We start from the raw sequence: 21,632 nt of genomic DNA on the forward strand, positions 1-21,632 counted from the left end.
AATACTAATGAAACAGGTTTATTGCCTTGCCTTCTGGGATGAATCTAGCTCTGTTGCTGAGAGTTATCCTGCATCTGACACCAGAACTGTGATTGCTGTGCTAGAGCTCACAACACTTTTGGAAACCTGCTCAGTAGGATGTTTTGTGCACAACAGTGCTCAGGTTCCTGGGGTCCTGACTTGGTAAGGAAGAGAAAAAAGATCTGAGGTAGACACTGAGAGGGAGAAAATGGCAGTGGATTCTTTACCCTTCCTCAGCTGGGTAACACAGACCCATCCCTTTATGCCAGTTGAACTTCTGGAGTGGGAGGGTGAACACAACTGAATGACTGTTAGCAATAATCAGTGGACAATAAATGAGTAAACCCTGTAACTTAAAAGCATTAAGAAATGTAATCATTTCCACCTCTTAAAAGCAGGTCTGTAAAATATTTTTGTGCTTGCTTCCCTTTCTCTTTGAAACTATGACTTCTGCTGCATTATCTATTTACTTTCGAGGTGTAGGACAAGACTAACAGGATTGTAGAAAAGTACAAATCACAAAGACGCAATAAGAGTCTGGAGACTCAATGATAACTAACCTGGTAGTGCTTCCCCAATGCTCTGGTTAATATTTACCTGTGGTATAGGTACTATTTAAATAATTGTCGATGCCTTGGTCACAATTTTTACTTTCAGTAGCGGAGCACGGTGTATTTGACGTGGTTTGAGAGGTTTTCTGAAAACGCAGGAACAACTTTTATATCAAGGTCAAACTCCTAGGAAAGCTTCTTCCGTGGTGCTCATTTTTCTCTCAGCTTACTGAAAATGGCGGGTGTAAGTGGCTGCATGAAGTACTCCATGTTCATCTTCAACTTTTTATTTTGGGTAAGTTGGTGTTTAAATTGTTATTAGTGATGCATGAAATGTGTTCAACATTATCTGAATGCTGCAGTTGAAGGAATCGTAAAGAAAATAAAGCATAAGTGGAACCAGAGTACAATTCTAAATCAGAGAGGGGAGAATATGTTTAACTTTTGCCCTTCCCTTTGTCTTTTTCCTTCAAAATAGCTTTCACTCCACATTCAAAAGTAGACCGGCCATGAATCTCTCTCCCCTGCCTGTATCGAGCAGGGGACATCATTCATTTCAGTCAGAAGATAACAGACTCTCCATAATGCCTTGTTCTCTTGCTTTTATTGTCTGCTGTTTGCATCCAAACAGCATAATCCTGAAAATGTAGTTGCAACAGAAGATACAGAAAATTCACTTGTATTTTTAGCCTCCTAATTGATAAATGGTTTTCATATCCTTCTTTGTGGTTCTTTGCTTTACATTCAATGTCATAATTAGTTTCTGATGGTGGACGGTAAATGTAAAGTAGTATGGGCTGGCAGTACTGCCAATAGCTGTATCAAGGCAAATACACCACAGGGCAGCAGACAAGTTTCTGGGTGTGGTTTGAACCGTGTTTGTCTATTTATCACATCTCAGCTGGTTTTCAAGAATTTCAAGTCCTGGAAGCTGTGTAAAAGTTTGAGTTAAAGAACATTTCTCTCATGGTTCAACCTGTCAGCTTTCCCAACAGAGACTTGTCAGGTTCACCAGAGGTTCACTAAAACCAGAAGCAGAACTACTTAGCCACATTATGGGCTTTGCCTCAAGGGATTTTTTTTTAAGTGAAAAGGTGATACCATTCAAAAGGGACCACAAACAGTAGCCCTGGAAAATTTGTGGCTAGCCAAAATGAGAAGAATTAGCAAAATTCTTTGATCACTCTGGACCTCACAAAGAAATTCCTAGCAGGCCAGTGATGGTTTGGACTACCTCTCCCCTCTTCTTCCTCCACTTCCATCAAGGCAAATTGAACATATTTGACATCTGTGTTGAAGTTTTTCTGCAATGATACTTTAAAGAGTCCATAAGTTTCTGACTTGGAATTCCTGAGCCTAGGAAGTTTTTCCCATTCACATTCATCTGGATTTACTGTAAGCTAAAACATAGGCAACCGTCTCAGACTAGCATTAGAAAAGCTACAGTCTACTTCTGGAATGAACATGTGAATAATGCCCCATGCCTAAGCTTCCAATGACAGCATGGGTTTCCTAGCAAAAACCACAGGATGCCATCCTGGGGGAGTCTTGAAAGCTCAGGAAATAAGCAGACATGGAACAAACTTCCCAAACCTATCTTTATGCCAAAGGTAGGAAAATCCGTACTCTATTCTGGGGAAGAATACGCTGAGAGCATTTGCTGTGCGTGTGACTGCCTGAATGGGTCAGAGCAGGACAGGGATGCAGCTGTAGGTACTTATTTTAAAGGAAGCGATTTAGCACTACCAAGATAGGGAAGAACAAACATGGTGCAAACACAGAGCCAACGGAGTATAATGAAGCTGAATTCTTTGATTCACATTCCTGTCTCTGATTCCTAGACATCATGAAATTGCTGTAGCAGAGTACAGGGAACAGTGATATCTTTACAGACACTGGTCCCACAGCTGTTCTCTCTTATGCACAAGGCAGTTGGCAAGTGGAAAATTAAACTGATGGTGGGAAATGAAGGTGACTTCAACCTTAACTAAATAAGAGCAAGGGCTGCATATTTACCTGGTGTCCTTTCATTTTAAGCCCTTTGCAATTTCTCTGGGGGGAGAGGCCCCTGTTAGGGTACTCGGGAGTGGGCTTTTCAGCCTTCTGATGCCTTTTTCTAAGCAGCTTATAGCACTAAGTATGTAAAACCTAGAATAGTCTAAGCTAGCTCTGCAAAGTAGCTCTGCCTTCACTACACAACATATGCCTCCTGGAAATGTACAGCCCCATGACGGGCTCCAGTGTGTCTGTAGAGTTTTTCATCCTCCCATTTCGGTGAAAGAAAGCTGAGCATGGGGGTTTAAAGGCCTATGCTTTGGACCTGGGTGCCTATATGGAGCTTTTAATAGTCCTTAAATTAATCCTTAAGTCAGTTTTGAGCATTAAACCTGACATGTAGGTCAGATTTTTCCTCCTTCCCTTCTTCAGAGTTTGCAGGATATTGTTTCACCTGCTGCCCTCTTTCTGTCAGCTTCTGCTACTCCACGTCATACAAAATTGTAGAATTACCATTTTTTGCATTAAATAGCGATGTCTAATCCTAGTTTGAGGCAACTCGATTAGTGACAGAGCGATACCTTATCAGTTGTTGATACCAGACTTGCAGTCCCATCTACAAATGAAGTGGCCCTTCACCATACCTTACATCTGAACATCTCGATCCCCGGAAGCAGCAACACAAACTTAGCAGGTATGCTGAGCCATAGACCGCATTCTCTGTAGGACCTTCCTAGCACTGTTAATTTCAGGTATCTCGAGGAAGTATTCCAGTCAAATATTTTCCTGAACAGAAGCAACCTTATAGAAAGCTCCTTTTGATACCCTTAAAGTTATTGCTTACTAAGTGTCTGCCAGTGAAGGGAATTCCCCATAGGCTTGGTATTCCCATGTCTGAGAAGTATGGAGTCTTGATATACTGCTGGTCCAGAGTCACAACAGGCTCATCTGAGGTGATATTAATTTAACTAGGCTATATTTTTTCATCACAGCAAGAATGAAGGGCTCAGGAAGGACCTATTGAATTTGAATGACCACAGTCCTGCTCCTGGTCAGTTTACAAGACTGTGATGAGGTCACTGATTCTTGGTCAAGGGTTGAGGCAAAACTATGATAGACATCTAGTTTGGGGAAAATGGGTGAGGACCTTTTCAAAAAAGCTCTTTATATTCAATTGGAAAATACCAGTTCATTAAAAATGAAATTTCTGAAATGAAAATTTATTTAGTGGAAACTTTATTTTGAGAAAACTTAATAATTAGAGTGGAGTATTCCAGCAAACTTGAAATGTTTGGCTTAGACTCTTTGGGAACAGACCATTTTGATTTGCTATTTCAAAACCTTTCTTTGTGTGTTCTTGTACACTTTGTATATTATGAAAATAAACAAACAAAACATTAAGATTTTACTGAAATGGAGCATTTTTTATCAGCCTAAAACAACTCTATTTTTATAACTAAAATATATACACCGTACTGAAATTTTTGTTTTATAAATTATTTTTCTTTTTTGAATGGAGAAAGTAAATATTGTAGCATTCCCCTGTGATTGGTAAGTTCCTGTACATTCAGCTATAGTTCTACTACTCTGCTGTGTTTTTATGGGAGGTCCTATGTAACAAATAAGGGCCAAATTCTGACTGGATTTGTAGCAATAGCTGCTTCAGTGGAAATTTTCGCTTCAGCGAGCCCATGTTGTCTGGTGCATAGCCACATGGCTCACATAGTGCTGCTGAACAAGACCCAGATATAAAGTCATATGATATCATCAGTTTCTAAGCAGATTCAGTGGGATTCAGAAGATTTCAGTGGGGACTTCTAGTTAAATTTGATAACACGATATAGCTGTCATCAATTGTACAACTTTCCTTTTCATGTTTAAAATGTACTTATAGGAGCTTTACTTAGAGCAGGAAAAAGTGTGGTACTCATGTCTGAATGCTGGCTCTGTTCCATATTAAATAATCTGCTAAAGTCGTTATGGTCTTTGATGCTGAATATTATATGAAACCTTTTGTGGGAAAATATTTTTAAAGAAAAATTATCTAAAACATGTAAAAATAGCTCTTTTAATTTTAAAAGGTTAGGAATAGTCCTGGTATTCATGGGAAGCTCATAACCACATTTCAGGGCCATTTATGACTTGAGTGTTAATGACACAGAGGAAGATAGTTCCAAATCTCTCTATCCTGGTCCTTGGTGATCTCTCTTTCGTACTAGTCATCTCAGTAGGCACAATCCTTACATCTGATCAGCCTCTTAATTATCTATCTATCTCCAACACTTAATAAAGATAAATTCTGTATAAGACTCATCATGGACAAGGTTAGGAATAAAGTGACTGGTGCATAGTGGAACAGTATCTCAAAGATCAATGAAACAGGAGCACAACTAGTGATTCCCTGAATGTGTCTGCCCTCACTTTGACATCTTAAAGCAAGTAATCCCAGTCTAACTTTCAGATGTACATGACTGAGTATGGTTGTTTTCTGTAAAAATTTAATGGAAATAATAACTATAGGTATTTTATAGGAGGAATATTCTAAGGATCATTGATGGTCAGATATTGTTGCATAGAAACAGTAGAAAGACTTTCTATGAACTTTTCCAGATAGTTTTACCATAGAGAATATGTCTCTAAATATGTATCCTGAATAATTCTAGAAACGACATTTATGCAAACATGCCTTATTCAATCTCATGTGTTTCCATTATACAAGAAACAATGTTCTTTAGAGTCATGTTATATACATACAATAACAATTTATATTCCTCTCGCATCTGACAGAATTTCTGTGTGCTTCCCAACCACATGTATAAATCATCAAGGAAATGCAGAGTCCTCTGAGGTAGAAACATCAGGGATTTGGTGCATAACTGAAGATTTAACTACCCTTATGAAGTTTCCTGGATATGAATCAATATTCTATGCTCCAGCAATTCATGTTTCTTTCACTTTGCCAAACAAATGATTTCAGAATTTTGGCCAGCATCTGGTGCAATTTAGATGCTGAAAGTTGATCTAAAATTGCTGATCTTTCTAAATATTCTTTATTTTCTCCTGCAGGTGTGTGGTTCTGTTATTTTGGGAGTCTCCATATGGATACGTGTTAGCAAAAATGCTCAGCAGGTAAATATACTCAATCATACCAGAACCATGTAAAATGTGGAAGCCACTGCATGCGCTTTAATTCTCCATCTTCATTTCCACAAACGTGTTATATTTTTGTTGATGTGGTTTGTGTGGGTAAAGATTAATGCATTTTATGATGTTTAAGATTAAAAAAGGTGGTGATGTAGTCAAATAAAGGGATTGACGTAAGCACAGACGTGACTACAGGAAGTGTCTTTTAGTGTTACTAATGTAGGTTCTTGCAGATGCAAACTGATTGCCCTTGGAAAATGTGCCTCTCTCTCCTCTAATGAAAACTGATGATGGTTTTGTTACTGATTTCAGTGTTAGAGAGAATAATGAGCAGCCATGCCACTCCTAGACTTCTCAATGTCTTTCCCTATTAGAATAGTATAGTCATATGTATTCCTAGGGTTACTTCTGTATGTTTGTAGGGAATATTTTTTGCCTTTCTCACTGTCTTCAATAATACAATTGCTGTTTCCCCAGTAACTGCAACTTTGAAAGGGAGCAAGGATTCTTCCCTTCTATTTTCAGCGGCTCCTTAAAAAAACCTTATCCTTCCTTTTCCCCCTCGTATTTATAAAGAAAGAGTTTTAAGAGACCCAAAAATATTTATTTAGGATTAAAATGTCCTAACGCCCTCCTGGAGGGAAGAAGAAAGTCCTTGAGTTACCCTTGTGGATTTTATCTGGATTATTAAATTACTTCAGACTTTATGACTTTCCTTTTCTGCAAAGCTAGGGAAAATGCAATTTTGAGGAGCCCTTGATCTTGCAGACATGCAGCAGAGGTTGGTTCTTCTGGTGCAAAGGCCCTTTGGCCCTGTGGGCCCTGTTGACCTTTCAGTCCCTGTGGCACTGGCTTTTGACTTGCAGCGTGTTTTCAGCCATCCTTGAGTGAATCTGATTTCACAGCTCATAGATGCTTCACTGAAAGGCATTGTGCAATCCTGGTATGTTGGTGCTTTGTTACATTATCAGGAAGAGCAGCCTCAGGTTTGAGCAGTATATTTCTTCTTGTGAATTTGGGCCATAGAAATGTAAATTAATGTGAAAATTTAATTTGTATACTTCTATTTCCAAAGAGGCTTTCTGACCATAGAAATTAAAAAATGGACAGGTGTGACATGGAAGCATTTTTTTTCCAGCTTTCAGACTGAGCCTTTAGTATAGATCAAGTTGCAAACCTTCAGATCACTTCTCTGCTGTTCCACTGCCATCCGTTAGTTAGGAACAATAATTTTTAAGTCAGTATTTTCCCATCTGGAAACAAAAAGATGGTGGAGATAAGAAGATAGCTTTATATATTTCCTGCCATTTGGCTGATGATACTGTTTCCCTTAGCCACACCCAGATGTCTCATGTCTGGTGGAGGGTGGATGCAAGAGAACTCAGTTCATGATGATGCTGTGCCGTGGAGTAAATTAGGTAATGGTGGAGAGCTCTGCTGTTCTCTGCTGTGGAAGAGGAAGGATGACAACTTTCCCTCCTCAGTCGACATTTCACGAGAAATGATTGCCATTACTTTCTAGTTGACCATCTCTAGTATGATGGCTCAGATGGTACAGTGGGGCTTGGTAAACCATAACCACTATTACCCTTTCTTGTTTTTTTGAGATTTCTTATTCAGAAACGCCTACTTAAAGTGTGTCCCAAACTGGTTTCTTGAAGTGACACTTAGTACTCCCCAAAAACAGTGAATTAAGAGTAGGGACCAAAATTGAAAGCATTTTCTTACATTTTTGCCTCTAGGCAGGCAAAGCTCCCATTCAAAACCAATGTATGTTTTGCCTGAGTAATAATTGAACAGACCATAAGGATTTGGCTGTAGATGAATAGAGCTTTCTAAGAATAAATAACAGGAGGTTCAGTCCAACTTGGAAGGGGAAAGAACAACACATTCTTCAAATTATACTTGTCTATATACCTTTGCAATTTCCATCAGAAGATAAATGTGACAACTTCCAGATATTTTTGCTAATCTTGGCACCAGCCACACTGGAAAATATTCTTTGAACATTTTTCTCTATTTTGGCCTTTGCCCTTAGTCAGTCCTGTGGGAACTGAATAATTTTATATTTAATGATATTGAGGTATATGAATTGTTTAGTTGAATGTCCCACACATCAAAATACAGTCATCATCTCTGAGGGTAATACTAGAGATCATGCCTAAAACAAAGAATACGAAAGCTGCATTGGAAAATACATCTAACTATTTCTCTAGTATATCCAGCATCGCTCTGAGAAGTGTTCTCTCAGGAACAGCCAAAGAGTATTTTTCTGGCCTTCTAATGACAAACAGAGGTTTTGTTTCTTAAACATTTGGTTAATGTAGGAGAGATTTTGAGATAATCAGTTTTGCTACTTCCAGTAAAAAGCGAAGATTCATCAACTGAAAACTAACTGAAAGCCACTTTAAAGACAAGAGCTCTTTATTTACTCTGCAAAGTTGCCTTTCTTCTTGTGCAGAGACAAAGACTGTGAAAAGCCAGGCTCTACTGAGCTCCCCAACAAAATGTTTAAGGGGCTGTTGGAGGATCAGAATTTCTCCGTGGTTGAGAATTATGAAGAAATTCTCTTGTTTTGGGGGATACAGTTTTTTTAGGAGGAGTTTCTTGTAGCTGAAAGATTTTTTTTCCCTTCTCTTTTCAGGAGCTGGAGATAGACAGCACACTGTTTGCAGGGGTTGATATGCTGATAGCTGTGGGTTCCATCATTATGGTCCTTGGTTTTCTGGGGTGCTGTGGTGCCATAAAGGAGAGCCGGTGCATGCTGCTGTTGGTAAGAAAGAGAAACATTTGGCTACTTTTAACAGGCCACAGCTACATTTGATGGATAAGGTCTTTGCAAATAGTATCAAATGAGGATAGGGGTCTTTTTGTTTAACTAAATGCTTGATTATGATCATGTGTTTTCATTGCTTACCTTGTTCTTGAGCCCCTTCTGAATCTAGTGCAGAAAAAATGATGGGTGGTCTCATCAACAAGAAGACAGGGACCAGAGAGCCCTGAGCATGTCACTAGCTTTTTTTCCATTCAACCATTGCCAAGGTTCCCTCCACCAGTCCTCCTCCACTACCTACCCCATTTGATTTAATAAATTCCCAGTTGCTCCCTTTACTAGTCCTCCTAGAATGTCCTCTCTGTTCTCCTGCCCAACGCTTCTCACCTACACACTGCCCATCATGTCACTGCTCTGGTGTGCACCTTATTTTAATCACCAGCTGAGCACACCGTCTGAAGCACCCCTTTTTCTCATCACCAAAGAAGAAATAACTGGAGTAGCTCTGACTGGAACTTCAGTTCATTCTACATACATGGATATTCAAGCACATGAAATCTTAACATTCACTTAGAAGAAATTATATCATCTTGGTCAAAAGTACTATAGTTTTCTCCACCTTTTTTTTTTTTTTTTTTTTCTTCCTAGTTTTTTATTGGACTGCTTCTGATCCTGATCCTTCAGGTCACAGGAGGTATTTTAGGAGCAGTGTACAGATCTCAGGTACAGTATTATTCTGCGTTCACATTGATGTCTTCCCAGAGTTCTGTTTCTACCCTGAAAACTAATAAAATCTACCCTGAAAACTAATAAAATATTTGGACTTGCAGATTGAAACATCACTTAACAAGACTCTCCTGAAGAGTGTGAATTCATTGCAAAGCTCTACAGAAGAATCTAAAGTGTTTCAAGAGAAGTTCCAGAAGCTTGAGAGAATGGTAATTAAAATGTAACAAAGGGCAGGGGCTGTTGCTATCTGTTCCAACTCTAGCATCTGTCTGTGCTTCCTTTTGTGGCTACTCTGCCATAGATTTGAATTTCATTCCCTGGAGATGGGGAAGGGCCTGACTTAAATGCAAGTTAAAAGCACTACACAAGGAGTTTCTACTCTCTTGCTACGACATGGGTTCCCTGTGATGATTTCTTTGTGCAATAGTGTTTACAAAAGCAATGGAGCAAGGACACGAAACGTGCAAGTGAGACTGAGAGTTAGCTAAGCTCTTTCCTGGAGAAGGCTGCCTGCTTCTTTGTTACAGCTTTCCCTTTTGAAGGGACGTTGCTCCTTCACTGTATTGCAGTTAAGAACTATCCAGTACTCTTAAGGTAGTATTAACCCAGAGATAAGGAAACCCTCATTTCATTTGGAATATCCTATTGCGATGAAGTCATTCAATGCCGTGTAAGAAGGCGAAGAAAATATGATAAAAGGGAGGTTTGTTTTCATTGTGCTTATACCTATCCTGGTATATATTTCCTCACCTGCAGGACCCCAGAAGGTGGACACTTAGAGCCAGCTTGCACCTGGCTATCACACAGAGAAGACCCTTGAATCTCACTGACATAACTGATCCTCACTGATATACTTGATGTCCCTCCCACTTGTACCTGTGTCTACACAGCAGACAGTGTGCCTGATGTTTTGATGGGGTTTTTTTTAATCCCTAATTGGTGATGACTTTGATGGGTAGGCTTAAAGAATTCCTATATCTTTAAAGGCTGCTGGTGTGAAAGAAAAGGAAGCAAGAAACTATATTTGGGTGGCTCGTATTACTTCCACTTCTCCTTCCCCATTCCACTTAAGCCCTGTCCTCTGCTTCTGAGCCAGCTTATTTCTTCTGATATAATAAGCAGCTCCCTGGAGAGATGTTTGAAGGGTGAGCAAAATGAAAAATCCTGTAATTACTGTATTAATTTTTAAATAGACCAGGATTGCTTTATTATGTCCCACGGCCTTTGCTTTTATACAAAATTATGTGAACATTTCCAGCTGTTTTTTAAAAGAGGGAGGACCTCAAACCCAAGTCTGCACCCCTGAGCTTTAGTGGCTTGAGCAAAGTGGAACATGAAGTGAAACTGCACCTGGTTTAGGTTTCACAAACCCCAAATGGAGCCCTAGCCTCCTCAGTCCATTTCTAATTTAAAGGGCTAACCACCATTCAAGGTGGTTATTTTTCTAGATTTCAGAGTTTTATGTGCCTGAATTTTACATTTTTAGCCTGGCTTTTCAAGATGTGAGATGTGGATGTTACCGGAGCTATTACTTACCTTCTGAAAGTATAATCTGCAGAAAGAAGACTTGATTCTCAAAAATACTATACTCAGCATTGTTCCATGTTCTAGTTCCATTCTGGTATTGACAATTACTAGCTTTACAGTACGTTAATGTTTCTTGAGCATATACTGAAAATATTGCCGTTTGTTTGTTTGTTTGTTTGTTGGTTTTTTGGTTTTTTTTTAAACTTGTGCACTAACATTCTTATAACTGGTATGGAATTGTAAAGGGTGTTTGAGACATACCAATTTGGGACAACTTCCATATGGGAACAGATGAAAGGAAATTTCTCCTTCATTTTCCCCCTCACCTCCCTCGCCTACTTTTATTGAACTGCAAATCACCACTTTTTCCTCATCTCACCATTTCTTCCTTTCTTGTAGTACCAGTGCTGTGGTTTGCTGAATGGACCTGAAGACTGGGGAAAAAATTTTAATACTCCTCTTGGTAGTAATAAAATCTGTGAGTGTGACATTAGAGACCCATCAACAGACCTCTGCACCTTCTTTGAAGGCAGACTCATTTATAAAACAGTAAGAAAGATATAAAGTTCCACTCTTCTTTCCAAAAAGAGGCTTTTACCCCAGGTGTCTTTGGTGACTGGCATAGTCAGCAGTTCTGTACCTTTCCAAAAAGGCAAAGTTTTGCCTTCTATTATTTAGCCAGAACTGCACCTGTGCCATGTATTATGAAATTACTGTGCATAGCTGAAATATGCTGCTGCTTCCTCTTCCTGGGATGCTTCTATTTTAGCTGTGCAGTGTAGCATCCTTAGGACCTCAGTAGTCTGTATGGTTACTGTGGGTGAAAACTACTATGCCTTTGGGGTCAGGGTATGCCTCTGGGTCAGAGCAGCACATCAGCTACCCTTTAGTTCTCATTTTTCCCTCAGGAAGTTATGTTCCCACCCAGGCTCCTTCTGGTGGTAGACATGTTGACTCAGAGGCTTTCAAAGGGATAAGGGATATTGAAAAATGAACAAATTAAATGTAATACTTTTGGGGTTTCATAGTCCCTTAATAAAAAACCCGCACTCATTTTGCAGGATCTGCTGGAAAGAAACTTATCATGTTGTAGGCTTCATGGCAGCATACTCAAAGTTTAATTTCCTACAACTACAGCCTTTTGAAATGTATGTAGCAGTTAATATAATAATAAGGCAAAAATGTTTGGTGACAGGCAACAAGAAAGCATACTCAAAAATTGGTAGGTGGGCAGCAGAGATCTCAATTAATTTCAAGGTTTATCTGACTTATATGGAAATTTGGACTCTATGCATGCAAAGAAAAATATTAAAAAGAAGAGAAAACTAGCACAAAATAGTCGCATTTTTAGAATGCTAGTGGTACAAAGTTTGCCAATCTGCACCTAGCACAAAGCAGATTTTATCAAATGTCCACCCTGGTTGTATACTTTTCTAAATACACAGCTCCTTAGCCAGGTCCTGCCTGAACATTAATTTCCTCCCTGTGTAGTCCCACAGAAGCAAATACTGTTTTAAAGCAAGGGAACAGTCTGGTTAAGTAGAGGATGCCAGAACCCAATCTGGAAATAAGATGTATACAAAGAGGCTGTTTTGGCCACATTTTAATGTCTTTTTGGCCTCAGGCAAAGCCTCAAAGGACACATGAGAAGCCACCAGTGAAATTACCGCAGGTGCAAGATATCACTCACATGAACACATAGATTTCATGGTGGTGTTAGATGCTAGTAAAGACATTCAGCTCTTATGATCCAGGAAAAAAGATTTGAAATTCAGTGCAGTTCTGAGTCAGCTTAAATGAGAGTCTGTTTAGAAGGACTGGAAGGAGAAGACCCATGTGTTTATTGTGAAGGAGGAAATATGGTGAAATATAACTATTTTGGGGAGGAAGGCAGTTGTAGTGTTTGGAACAGTACCGTAGTTTTGATGAATTTAAGCCTTACTTGGCTTTCTCCACAGTTTGCAAAAGGACTTTTGTCAATGCCTGGAGAAGATGTAGTCATTATAAGGCCAGATGTAGGGGTTTATTAAGAGGGAGAGTAGCTCTGCATAGAACTTCATATATGATCACTCTCTTCCTCCCAGCCCCAGCCCAAGACCACCAAACATTTGTCCAAATTAATTTTTAAGCTAGGTTTTATATCCAGATACTGTTAATTGAGCCCAATTCTAATAATAAGTTTTGAAGTTTCAAATCTAAAGATCAGATTAACGGGAAACTGAAGTTCTGTTTCAGATTTGGTCATGGCTGCATTGGCTGTTTCCTAGCAGCAAATGATCATCAAGTGAAAGTAAGAATAAATGCTTCTTTCCTTGTCACTTGAAAATCATGCAAACATTAGGCATTACAGCTATATGTCTTCATCTGAAATGGCACCCTTTTATGGTCAGCTACTAAACTAATCTTCATCTTTGGGAAGACAAAGACCAGCTATCTTTCTCAGAGCATAACGTACGTATAGCTCTATGTTTGTTACAAACAAGCCAGAGTAAATTCAAATATCCTTTCTTTAACACAGAGAGAGAGAGTAAGAGAGAGAGTGTGAGAGGAGTTATTTTAGAAGATGCATTCCTAATCTCTTTAGGATAATATTGCTTACCAATAATTAATAATTTTGTCTTATTTTTCAGCCTTGTGGAGATGTGATTATCAAATACCTTAAAGACCACCTGCTTATAATTATGGGGATCGCCTTTGGACTGGCTGTTATTGAGGTACCAGTATACACTATTAAAATATTTAGTAGCTGACAAGCAATATGTTCTACTTAGAAATACACTGGGAATGGGATTAAAACACCTGGCTTGCTCAATTAATAGACAAGGGAAAACCACCTCTCACCTTAGCTATAATCTTACTGTTATTTCATATAAACAGTATATGGCTGCTGAGTTGCGAACTTCAGGTGGGATCAGACCACCCTGCTGCCTGTATATCACATGGGACTTTTTCTGCAAACATTTGAGAGTCCTGGAGCCAGGCTGTGCTTTGACAGTAAGCCCTGTGGACAGAGGGGTGTGTGGATACCCGGGCTGAGGAAGACAGAAGGCAGAATAGCCTGTCTCTTCCTCCTCTTTCCTTTCTTTGCTTGAGGAAAAAGTCATAAGAAAACTTTGCCCCTAAACTATATATTCTTATCATGAAGAAATTATGGTACAAAATTGTTGTTCTGAGGCATAATTTAGCCATCAAGATGGTTCATAAATGTGCTGGAGTGCACACCTGTGCTGCTCCATATGTTCCTGTCTGTAAAAAAAGCCGAGTATGTGAGCTCTTTATTTTAATTGCTTCATCATACACTGAAGAATAACATGCAAAATTTTCTCTGAAGAGAGGAGGAAAAACAGTGAGATTATCCAGTCAGCTACTTGATGAACGATAGGCTTTGATTAGGAGAAAATGTCAAAGAAACGAGGGATTTCATCATGTTGCTTTCATTGGTCATTTTCTTTCTTTCCACTATTCCTCTGTGGTTTCCCTCCTCCCCTGCCCCCCACCAATGGATATGTGAGGGAAAAGCAGAAATGACGAAGATTGCTGTGCAGAGTTCAGTCTGTTATTCCAACTGAAAACTTCTTAACATCATTGGCAGAGGATTGCTCCTCGTGGTAGAAGAGTGGGCAAGAGCCCCAACTCAAGAATACATTTCCAGGAAAATAATAGTAAGCAGCACTGGGAAGAGTTATGCAGCTGCAACACTGGGAGAGAACAGGCCACTAACTTCTTACTTGGGATAGGCTTCATGTTACTTTAAGGTGCTTTATGTGGGGGGTCAGGTCTCTTGCCTATATGTAGGCTTTGGGGGGGAAAATAGGTGTAATAATACACCAATATTAAAAGGCCTTTAAAAATAGAACAGAAGTGTAAAATTGCATCTGTATCCCAAAGGTAAGTTACAAATCACTTTGCTCTAGTTACTGCAGTTACATGAGTTGTAGCCTTTAGTTCATTGGCCATCATTCTTCCCTGTTCTCCAGTTGGCATTTTCTGTGGTGGCTGTCTCTCCCAATCAAAAAAGGATTAGAAAAAAACATGAATAAACAGTATGAGCCCCAGCTGGTACAAACTGTCAGCTGACAGTTTACACTTGATAAACTTTTAGCCTTTCCAAAGATATTAACGTATTGACTTCTCAAGTAATTGCAAATCAAAGACCACATGCTTAACCATCTCTCTGCTCTGGAAAACCCCAGATAAAAAGAAGTGGACAAGGAAAAGTGCTCTTCCCTAACAGTCCTGCCTCTGCCTCCTCCATTATGCTACTTGTGGTCTGTTAATGGTTTCAGCTCATCCTATTAGTGGAAATGGTGCTGAGGAAGAAGGGCCTAGTTTCACTTGGGCACAAGTGACAATGGTATGCCAGGGAAGTCCTGTCAGCTTATTCCAGCTGCGAGTTCATCCTCTTCTCTTAGCTGTACCCCTGTGTTCTGTATCCTCTCCACTGTCTAATCCATAAGTAAATGAAGCACCCTGGTGTTTATGGTTTCGTAAGTGTCAATTGGATACTTTCCTCTTTTGTGAAACACCTTCACAGATTAGTTAATTTTAAACCCAGAAGAAAGCTTTCTGAACTTCTTATCTCACCAGCTGTCTGTCACAGGTTGTGGAATTTCACTCAGAAATTCCCATTACAGAAGATCACCCTACTGAATTTTATATTTCAAGCAACAGCTTCTGTAGTGGACTCAGTGTTTCAATCCCAAATCTATTACTGCTGAAAATAAAATTTTTGTTGCATGATCATTTGCCACTCAAAACAGTGAGGCATGTGTATAGATGTAGGCCTGTATACATATACATATGTATGTCTTTACACATATATATATATAAAAGAGAGAGTGGAAAAGAAGAGAGATTTCAAAGGGAATCAATCCTTAGAACATGCAATGAAATCAGAAAGCTCTTCCAACTTAGAAAAAAGAAGACTGAATTTTTGTCCAAACTTCTTGAACTTCTCAGTATTTCCTGCTCCATTGCAGCTAACAACTGTATTATAAACCCCCAGAGTTACAGGGTTCCCCATCCCCAGAGGCAATCCATCTTTTAAACAAATGAAAGTTTTCCATCATGTCTGCAGTCTTACCTGTGGTACATACTGATTTCATTAAAATGGCTGTATTCTAGAGTCATGTTCTTTAAGAATTACATTGGAAAAGATCTTCTGCATAGCAGATTTAGCCTGCATGTAAATCCAAGACATTTGCAAACAAAATGTTCCCACTGCGTATCAGTTGTATCCTGGGATTTCCAGGACTGCCAAGTAATACCAGAAATGTCTTTGTTTTCCAGATTCTCGGTTTGGGGTTTTCTATGAGCCTCTACTGCCAGATCCAGAGAAAATGAAACTGTGGAAGTGTCAGAACAATGTCACCAGCCAAATCAAAACCTTTGTAGATAGAAGGATATTTGACTTGGCACATTCAGATAAATACATGCATGTCCCAGGCAGCTGTTCTGATGAAAACGGCAGCCCTTGTGCACACAGATGCTTCACAATTTGCATAATGACCTCCTTACACTTCATAAGATTTAATGATGTGAATGTGAATTTTTATTTGAAATAAACATCTTTGTTTATGTTTCTGAGGAGTTTATTTTGTCTGAAGGAGCATTTAAGTCATGTTGAGATTCCCATTTCACCATACGGTGTGTCCATGCAGGTGCTGTGCCACCCGTAGCAGTCACTGTAAACAGCTGCAAACGATCTTGCAGTGTCTGACTGATCTGGGGAATCATATGCCCCCACGCAGCTTTGCTTGTGGGGCAGGATGTTTTCATTACAAGTGTCTCAGGTCAGTGTGACACTTGATATGGTATATGTGGTCAGGGTTTTGTTACTTGTGAGAAGCACAGGGACTAACTTTCATCCAAATAGGAAAGCCACATTTCCCTTCAGGGACATTTAAATCAATATCCTGCCAGCTGAGAGGGTCACTCGCAGGCCCAAATGATGCTTAGAATGCACACGAGGGTTGGATTTAGTGGCACATGTTTTTCAAATATGCATCAAGGGTGAAATCCAAGCCCATGTGGAGGCAAAACGTACACAGAAGTCATGCGGGTGAGACTTCACCCAGAGTGGCGGAGCAGTGGGGTCCCCCAGCAGTGGGTGAACAACAGGGCGCACGGCTGGTAACGCAGCAGCAGGTCTCTAAAGCATACCTGCCTTTAGACTGACCAGAGCAAGTCTTGCAGCCTTGAGGCACTGGCAGCCCTGACTGTCCCTTCCCAGCACCCTGGGGCTCCCCCCACCCTGCCCATGGCCCAGGACACCATGTCAGCCCCCTGAGGCTGTCAGCCCCTGCTCCAGTGATGCCACAGCAGGGCCGGCTTCCAGATCCCCATAGCCCTGTCCTGCTTGGCGACAGGGTCCCACTGAGCTGGGCCCACCCATGAGCCCATGGCCTGGCCTGGCTTTAGCACATCCCAGTCCCAAGGGACGTGCCCGACCTGGGGCTGGGGCTGCCCCAGTGCCCCCCGGCTGCCCTGCCCCTGGCTGGGGCAGTGGGACAGGCCCTGGCTGCCAGGCCCTGCCCTGCTGCCCCAGGGGAGTCTGTGTGGTCCCCGCCCCCAGGGAGCTGCTGGCCCAGGCAGCTCTCAGTCAGAAAGTAAATGGCATCAGGAAGCAGGATTTTTAAAGGTATAAAGATGTCTAACGATTTCCATAGGGATCTGCTGAGGTTTTCCACAGCATGCCAATGGCCTTACTGCTGTGCGCTGGGGACTAGCTGTTTTTGCCAGTCCTGCTAGGCTTCCATTTTTGTCTTTAGCTGCAACTTTAAACACAGACAGACAGCTGCTCTTAAGAAAAAAAACATCTCTACTGCTCTTCTGCTTTAAGATCCCTCAAGTGCCTATGACTGCTTCAAAGCACAGCCAGGCTGCTCCCATCTTGACAGAGCCATGCAACTGTTACTTATAAATACATTAAAAGCTTTCCTTGAGACATTTGCCCATGCCTTATACTGACAGGATTGGTTTCAGGTAAAATTCATCTGCAGCAACTACTTTCTTTTAAAACACACCCAGAGGAGAAGTTTCTGTCCTCTCTCCCGCCCTTTTGCTAGCACTCAGCCCACTAGGCCAAGCAGTGAGAGCTGCTTTCACAAATTCATATGTCTCCCAGGAAAGTCATCTAGCTACCAGAGAGTTCTGGCACTTGCCCTTCCCTCTGCTGAACCTCAGAAACTGTGCCAGAAGAATTTAAACTTTGTTGGACCAGAGAAAAAGCATGACTCTATAACCCAGCTGTACTCACTGGAAGGAGAAATGCTGGCTTCTGGGTTCCTCCTCCTCCCCAGGCTGTTTTTTTCTGTGCATAGCTTACCCATGATTTGAAATCCTGGGAGCTGAGCCTGAATCACCCAGATCATGGGATGGCAGCTGGACTCTTGGATTATTACTACAGAAAAAATTGGGACTAGAAGGGCAAAATGCAGAGAGAATTGCATCTTCCTCTTTCTGCTTCTCCTTCCCATGAGAAGGAAAATTCTCTTTGAACAAAGGACCAGAGTGCGTCCCATAGAAAGGGGGCTTAGAGCTGTAGATGCCTAAGGGATGGACATGAAGGGAAAACTACAGCTCACCCTTGCTGCCAGAAGTAGTTAGCTTCAGGCAGCTGTAAACTTGATCATTACTGCTATAGATTTGTGATAAGCATTGACACAAGATTGCCACAAAGTACTCTGGCTTGGACACCAGTCTGGTCCTGTATGTGACTCTGGGGGAGACGGTATAAAAGCAGTGTTAATACACACAAATTTTGCCTACATCCTGGTTTGAGATACAGCCCTCAAAATATACTCCTCTTGCATAAAAATAATGGTGTATGACACATTAGACTTTTTGGTAAGAAGTGGTGCCGTTAAAATCAATGGCAAAAGGTTGTTGTCTTCAGTGAGGAACTTTGACACAAGAGTTTAATCTGGAACTGAGGTGAATAGTTCCTCTGTTTATTTAGGCAATTTGTCTTTATTTCCTAAAAACCTAAGGAATACAACTGAAATACTATGATTAAATGCTACATGACCAACTTGCTGCTGAAGAGGGTTTGCCTCTAAAACATGCCCCTTGCCTTTGATGTTGCAAAACTTTATTTGTAATGTTTTGTAGCCTCCTGAAGTCTTCTCCATTTTTCAATGGAAACAGCAGAATAACAAGCAGAAAACAGACAAATATGTCTGCATGGGATTCATCTGTCCACATGCAAAACTCTAGAGTAGAAATTCATATCATAGAATCACAGAATGGTTTTGTTGGAAGGGGCCTTTAAAGATCATTTCATCCTCCCCCACTGCCATATCTGAGCTACCTGTTTGGACTCCTCTTATAATCAATGAAGAGAAATAAGCACATCTAGAATTTGAGGCATCTCATTCTAAAATAGATGTCCAAAGAGATTAGATGAGTTATTTGCATTGCAGATAGGTAAAGTTGGAGCGAATTAATTGCATCCTACAATACTGAACTTCTTAACATCAATAGGAGTGGTCAGTCAGGAAAGAACATTAGTATAATATTCCATGAGAGTGCATTGATTATGCATTGTTTCATTGACCTTTTTGCTCAGTCATAATCCAGCCTGCTAGGAAATGAGCCCTGCTTACTCTCTGGGCTGGTAGCATGAGTTTCATCTGCTGAGCAAGAATGTCCCTCTCAGAGCTATGATACTGTAAGAGAGATCCCAGCATCACTCCTTCATGGAGTCCTCTTGGTATTCTTATCAGAGAAGAGTTGGAGTTAGCAATTGACTCAAAATAACAATGGGACATTTTTCTGAGCCCACATCCACTTTTTACTCATGGTGTCTGGAATTGCTGAAATGGAATTTGATAATAAATCCTCAACAGAACAATAAAACCATAAGGGTTTTCTTTTGTGGGGTGTTGGAGAAGGTTGTTTTTGTTTTTTCACAACAATCTCATCCAAAGTTATGCTCCTTTCAGTGTTACCCAGTAAAATCAAGCATACAGAGGAAAGACACATGTCCAAGACCTTAGTGTTTTGGAATAGCAGAGGGAGAAAAAGCATATACCATTATAATCTTAAATAGTATAAGAAAAGAATGGTAGGAAGAAAGACAGTATGTCCCTGATTTTGCTAGGGGAGCTGAATCCCAATTTAAAACCAAGTCTATTTAACACAAACTGATGATTTATCATATCAAAGCCAAACAACTATTTAATGGCAACAGATAAGACATCGCACCTGGGTCAAACTATCTCCAAAGAATGATTTGTTACATCATTTAAGGGATTTCAGGGGAACATGTTGTTCTCAGAAGGGATTGCATTGGGGGGGAAAATACAGCATGAATAGAAAAAGAAAGAAGTTATAGATTATGATAAAATATGAATCAGTAAAGCAATGTCAGGAATGCCATAAACAATGAAGGGAGTGTTAGTAAGTCCTTTATTGGAAACAAAAAACAATGAAGAAAAAGACAGAGACAGATAGGAAAAAAAAAAAAAAAAAGAAATCTGATTTTGAAAAATGAAAGAAGTAAACCAGGGCAGGTTAATCTGAAAGAAAAAACTATAAAGATACTGAGCTTATCAAGGTCCAAGGGTTTGCTGCACTCAGCTCAGCATGAGGGGAATATGTCCCCAATCCACCTTGTGTCCTGGCTGTCATGTTGAAAGCCAGTTCAACCTGTTCATGCGACACCAAATCTGTCCAAAATTTGGCTGGCTTGTGTCAAAGCTGGGGCTCATCAGAGCAGAGCTGGTAACCAAAGGGTACTCCAAGAGACAGCTCTGGTAGTTGTACAGCCCCTGGGGATGCCTGGAGAATGAGCCTGAGGAACTGGAATTGCTGTCTTTCCCTCTGGGAACGACACCAGGACACTGCAGATCTGACCCAAGTATGTTTAGTGACATGATTAAGTGAGGCAGAAGGTTTATTTTTAAATTAAGATAGAGAATTATCAGTTTAAATTCTGAAATAGGATTGAAACTACAAGATTAAAAGCCAGTTCTTTGGCTCTGCTGTAAGACCCATCCTAACTGCTTATACAAAGGTTTTCTGTCATGGGAGAAACTCAGCTGATTTAGACTGGATTCAGCCCTCCTCAGCTGAGGGGATATTTGTCTTTGGGTTGTTCAGATAAGCCAGTTATAGAGCAAATACCTAATGCTGCTCCAGGCCAGAACTGAAGCCTCCCCCTCCAGAGGTTCAAGCTGGGGAAGCTGCCTGGACACGGCTCCTCCAGGAGGGAATCAGGCTGTGCCAATCTGGGGAAATGTTACATTAGGACTTTATTCAGGGACCAAAGGGAGTCTTGGATCTCTTCCGGCTTTATCCAGGCTAGTTGATTATTCTTGATAGTTATACATCAAGAAAACTGGCAGGTTTTCTCCCCACCCCTGTCAATAACAATATTCTCATCCTTTCACTGAAGGGCTCTCTTTTTGTGCAGTGGTTTGGATTAAATTTCTTTTTGTTCTTTTCAAGTCTTTCTTTTTTGAACTGAAAGCTGACCCTCAGTGTATTTTGCAAAATGCTGAGCCTGCTTGGGTTTCTTGGGGAGGTAGAGGGGTGATGTCATTCACCACTTGATAGGGTTGAATCCTTTATCTATCTGAACTTGGCCACTGGGGAGGAATGGGAAAATCTTGCCTCTCCCTTTCTGTCTTAAATCCACGTACGAATTCTTTCTCCTTGTAGAAAATAACAAGTCTCCACAGAAATATCTCCTTACCCCTAGATTTTATAAAATTTAATCAAGCAGTCCAAAATTCTTTAGAAGACAGGAACCAGTGAAGTGGAAAAGGCATGAAGAAATTAGACGCAAGAGAGGTCCTTGGGCAGTCAGAGGAATAAGAGACAATAATATTCTTCCTTCCTACTCTGTGAGGAGCTCAAATTCAGATAGTATAATTCATCAGAGAGAC

General features: G+C 40.4%; 1 protein-coding gene across 1 annotated transcript; it reads left to right on the forward strand.

Annotated features, from left to right (window-relative positions):
- The first annotated feature begins 807 nt into the window (after positions 1–807).
- Positions 808–16,083, forward strand: TSPAN8 (tetraspanin 8). The gene is made up of 8 exons (XM_074901510.1): positions 808–867; positions 5,634–5,696; positions 8,356–8,484; positions 9,133–9,207; positions 9,315–9,422; positions 11,140–11,289; positions 13,371–13,454; positions 16,030–16,083. The coding sequence occupies exons 1-8, from the start codon at positions 808–810 to the stop codon at positions 16,081–16,083; spliced, it is 723 nt and encodes a 240-aa protein (XP_074757611.1).
- The last annotated feature ends 5,549 nt before the right edge of the window (positions 16,084–21,632 follow it).

Source organism: Athene noctua, chromosome 3 (assembly GCF_965140245.1).
Source record: "Athene noctua chromosome 3, bAthNoc1.hap1.1, whole genome shotgun sequence".
In the NCBI taxonomy this organism is placed as follows: Eukaryota; Metazoa; Chordata; class Aves; order Strigiformes; family Strigidae; genus Athene; species Athene noctua.

Excerpts from the sequence above, each read along its gene's own strand:
- TSPAN8 (XM_074901510.1), top strand. The coding sequence starts at position 808 with ATGGCGGGTGTAAGTGGCTGCATGAAGTACTCCATGTTCATCTTCAAC. Across the intron at positions 8,485-9,132 it reads GCCGGTGCATGCTGCTGTTG|TTTTTTATTGGACTGCTTCT; the intron begins GTAAGAAAGAGA and ends TTTTCTTCCTAG. Across the intron at positions 9,423-11,139 it reads TCCAGAAGCTTGAGAGAATG|TACCAGTGCTGTGGTTTGCT; the intron begins GTAATTAAAATG and ends CCTTTCTTGTAG.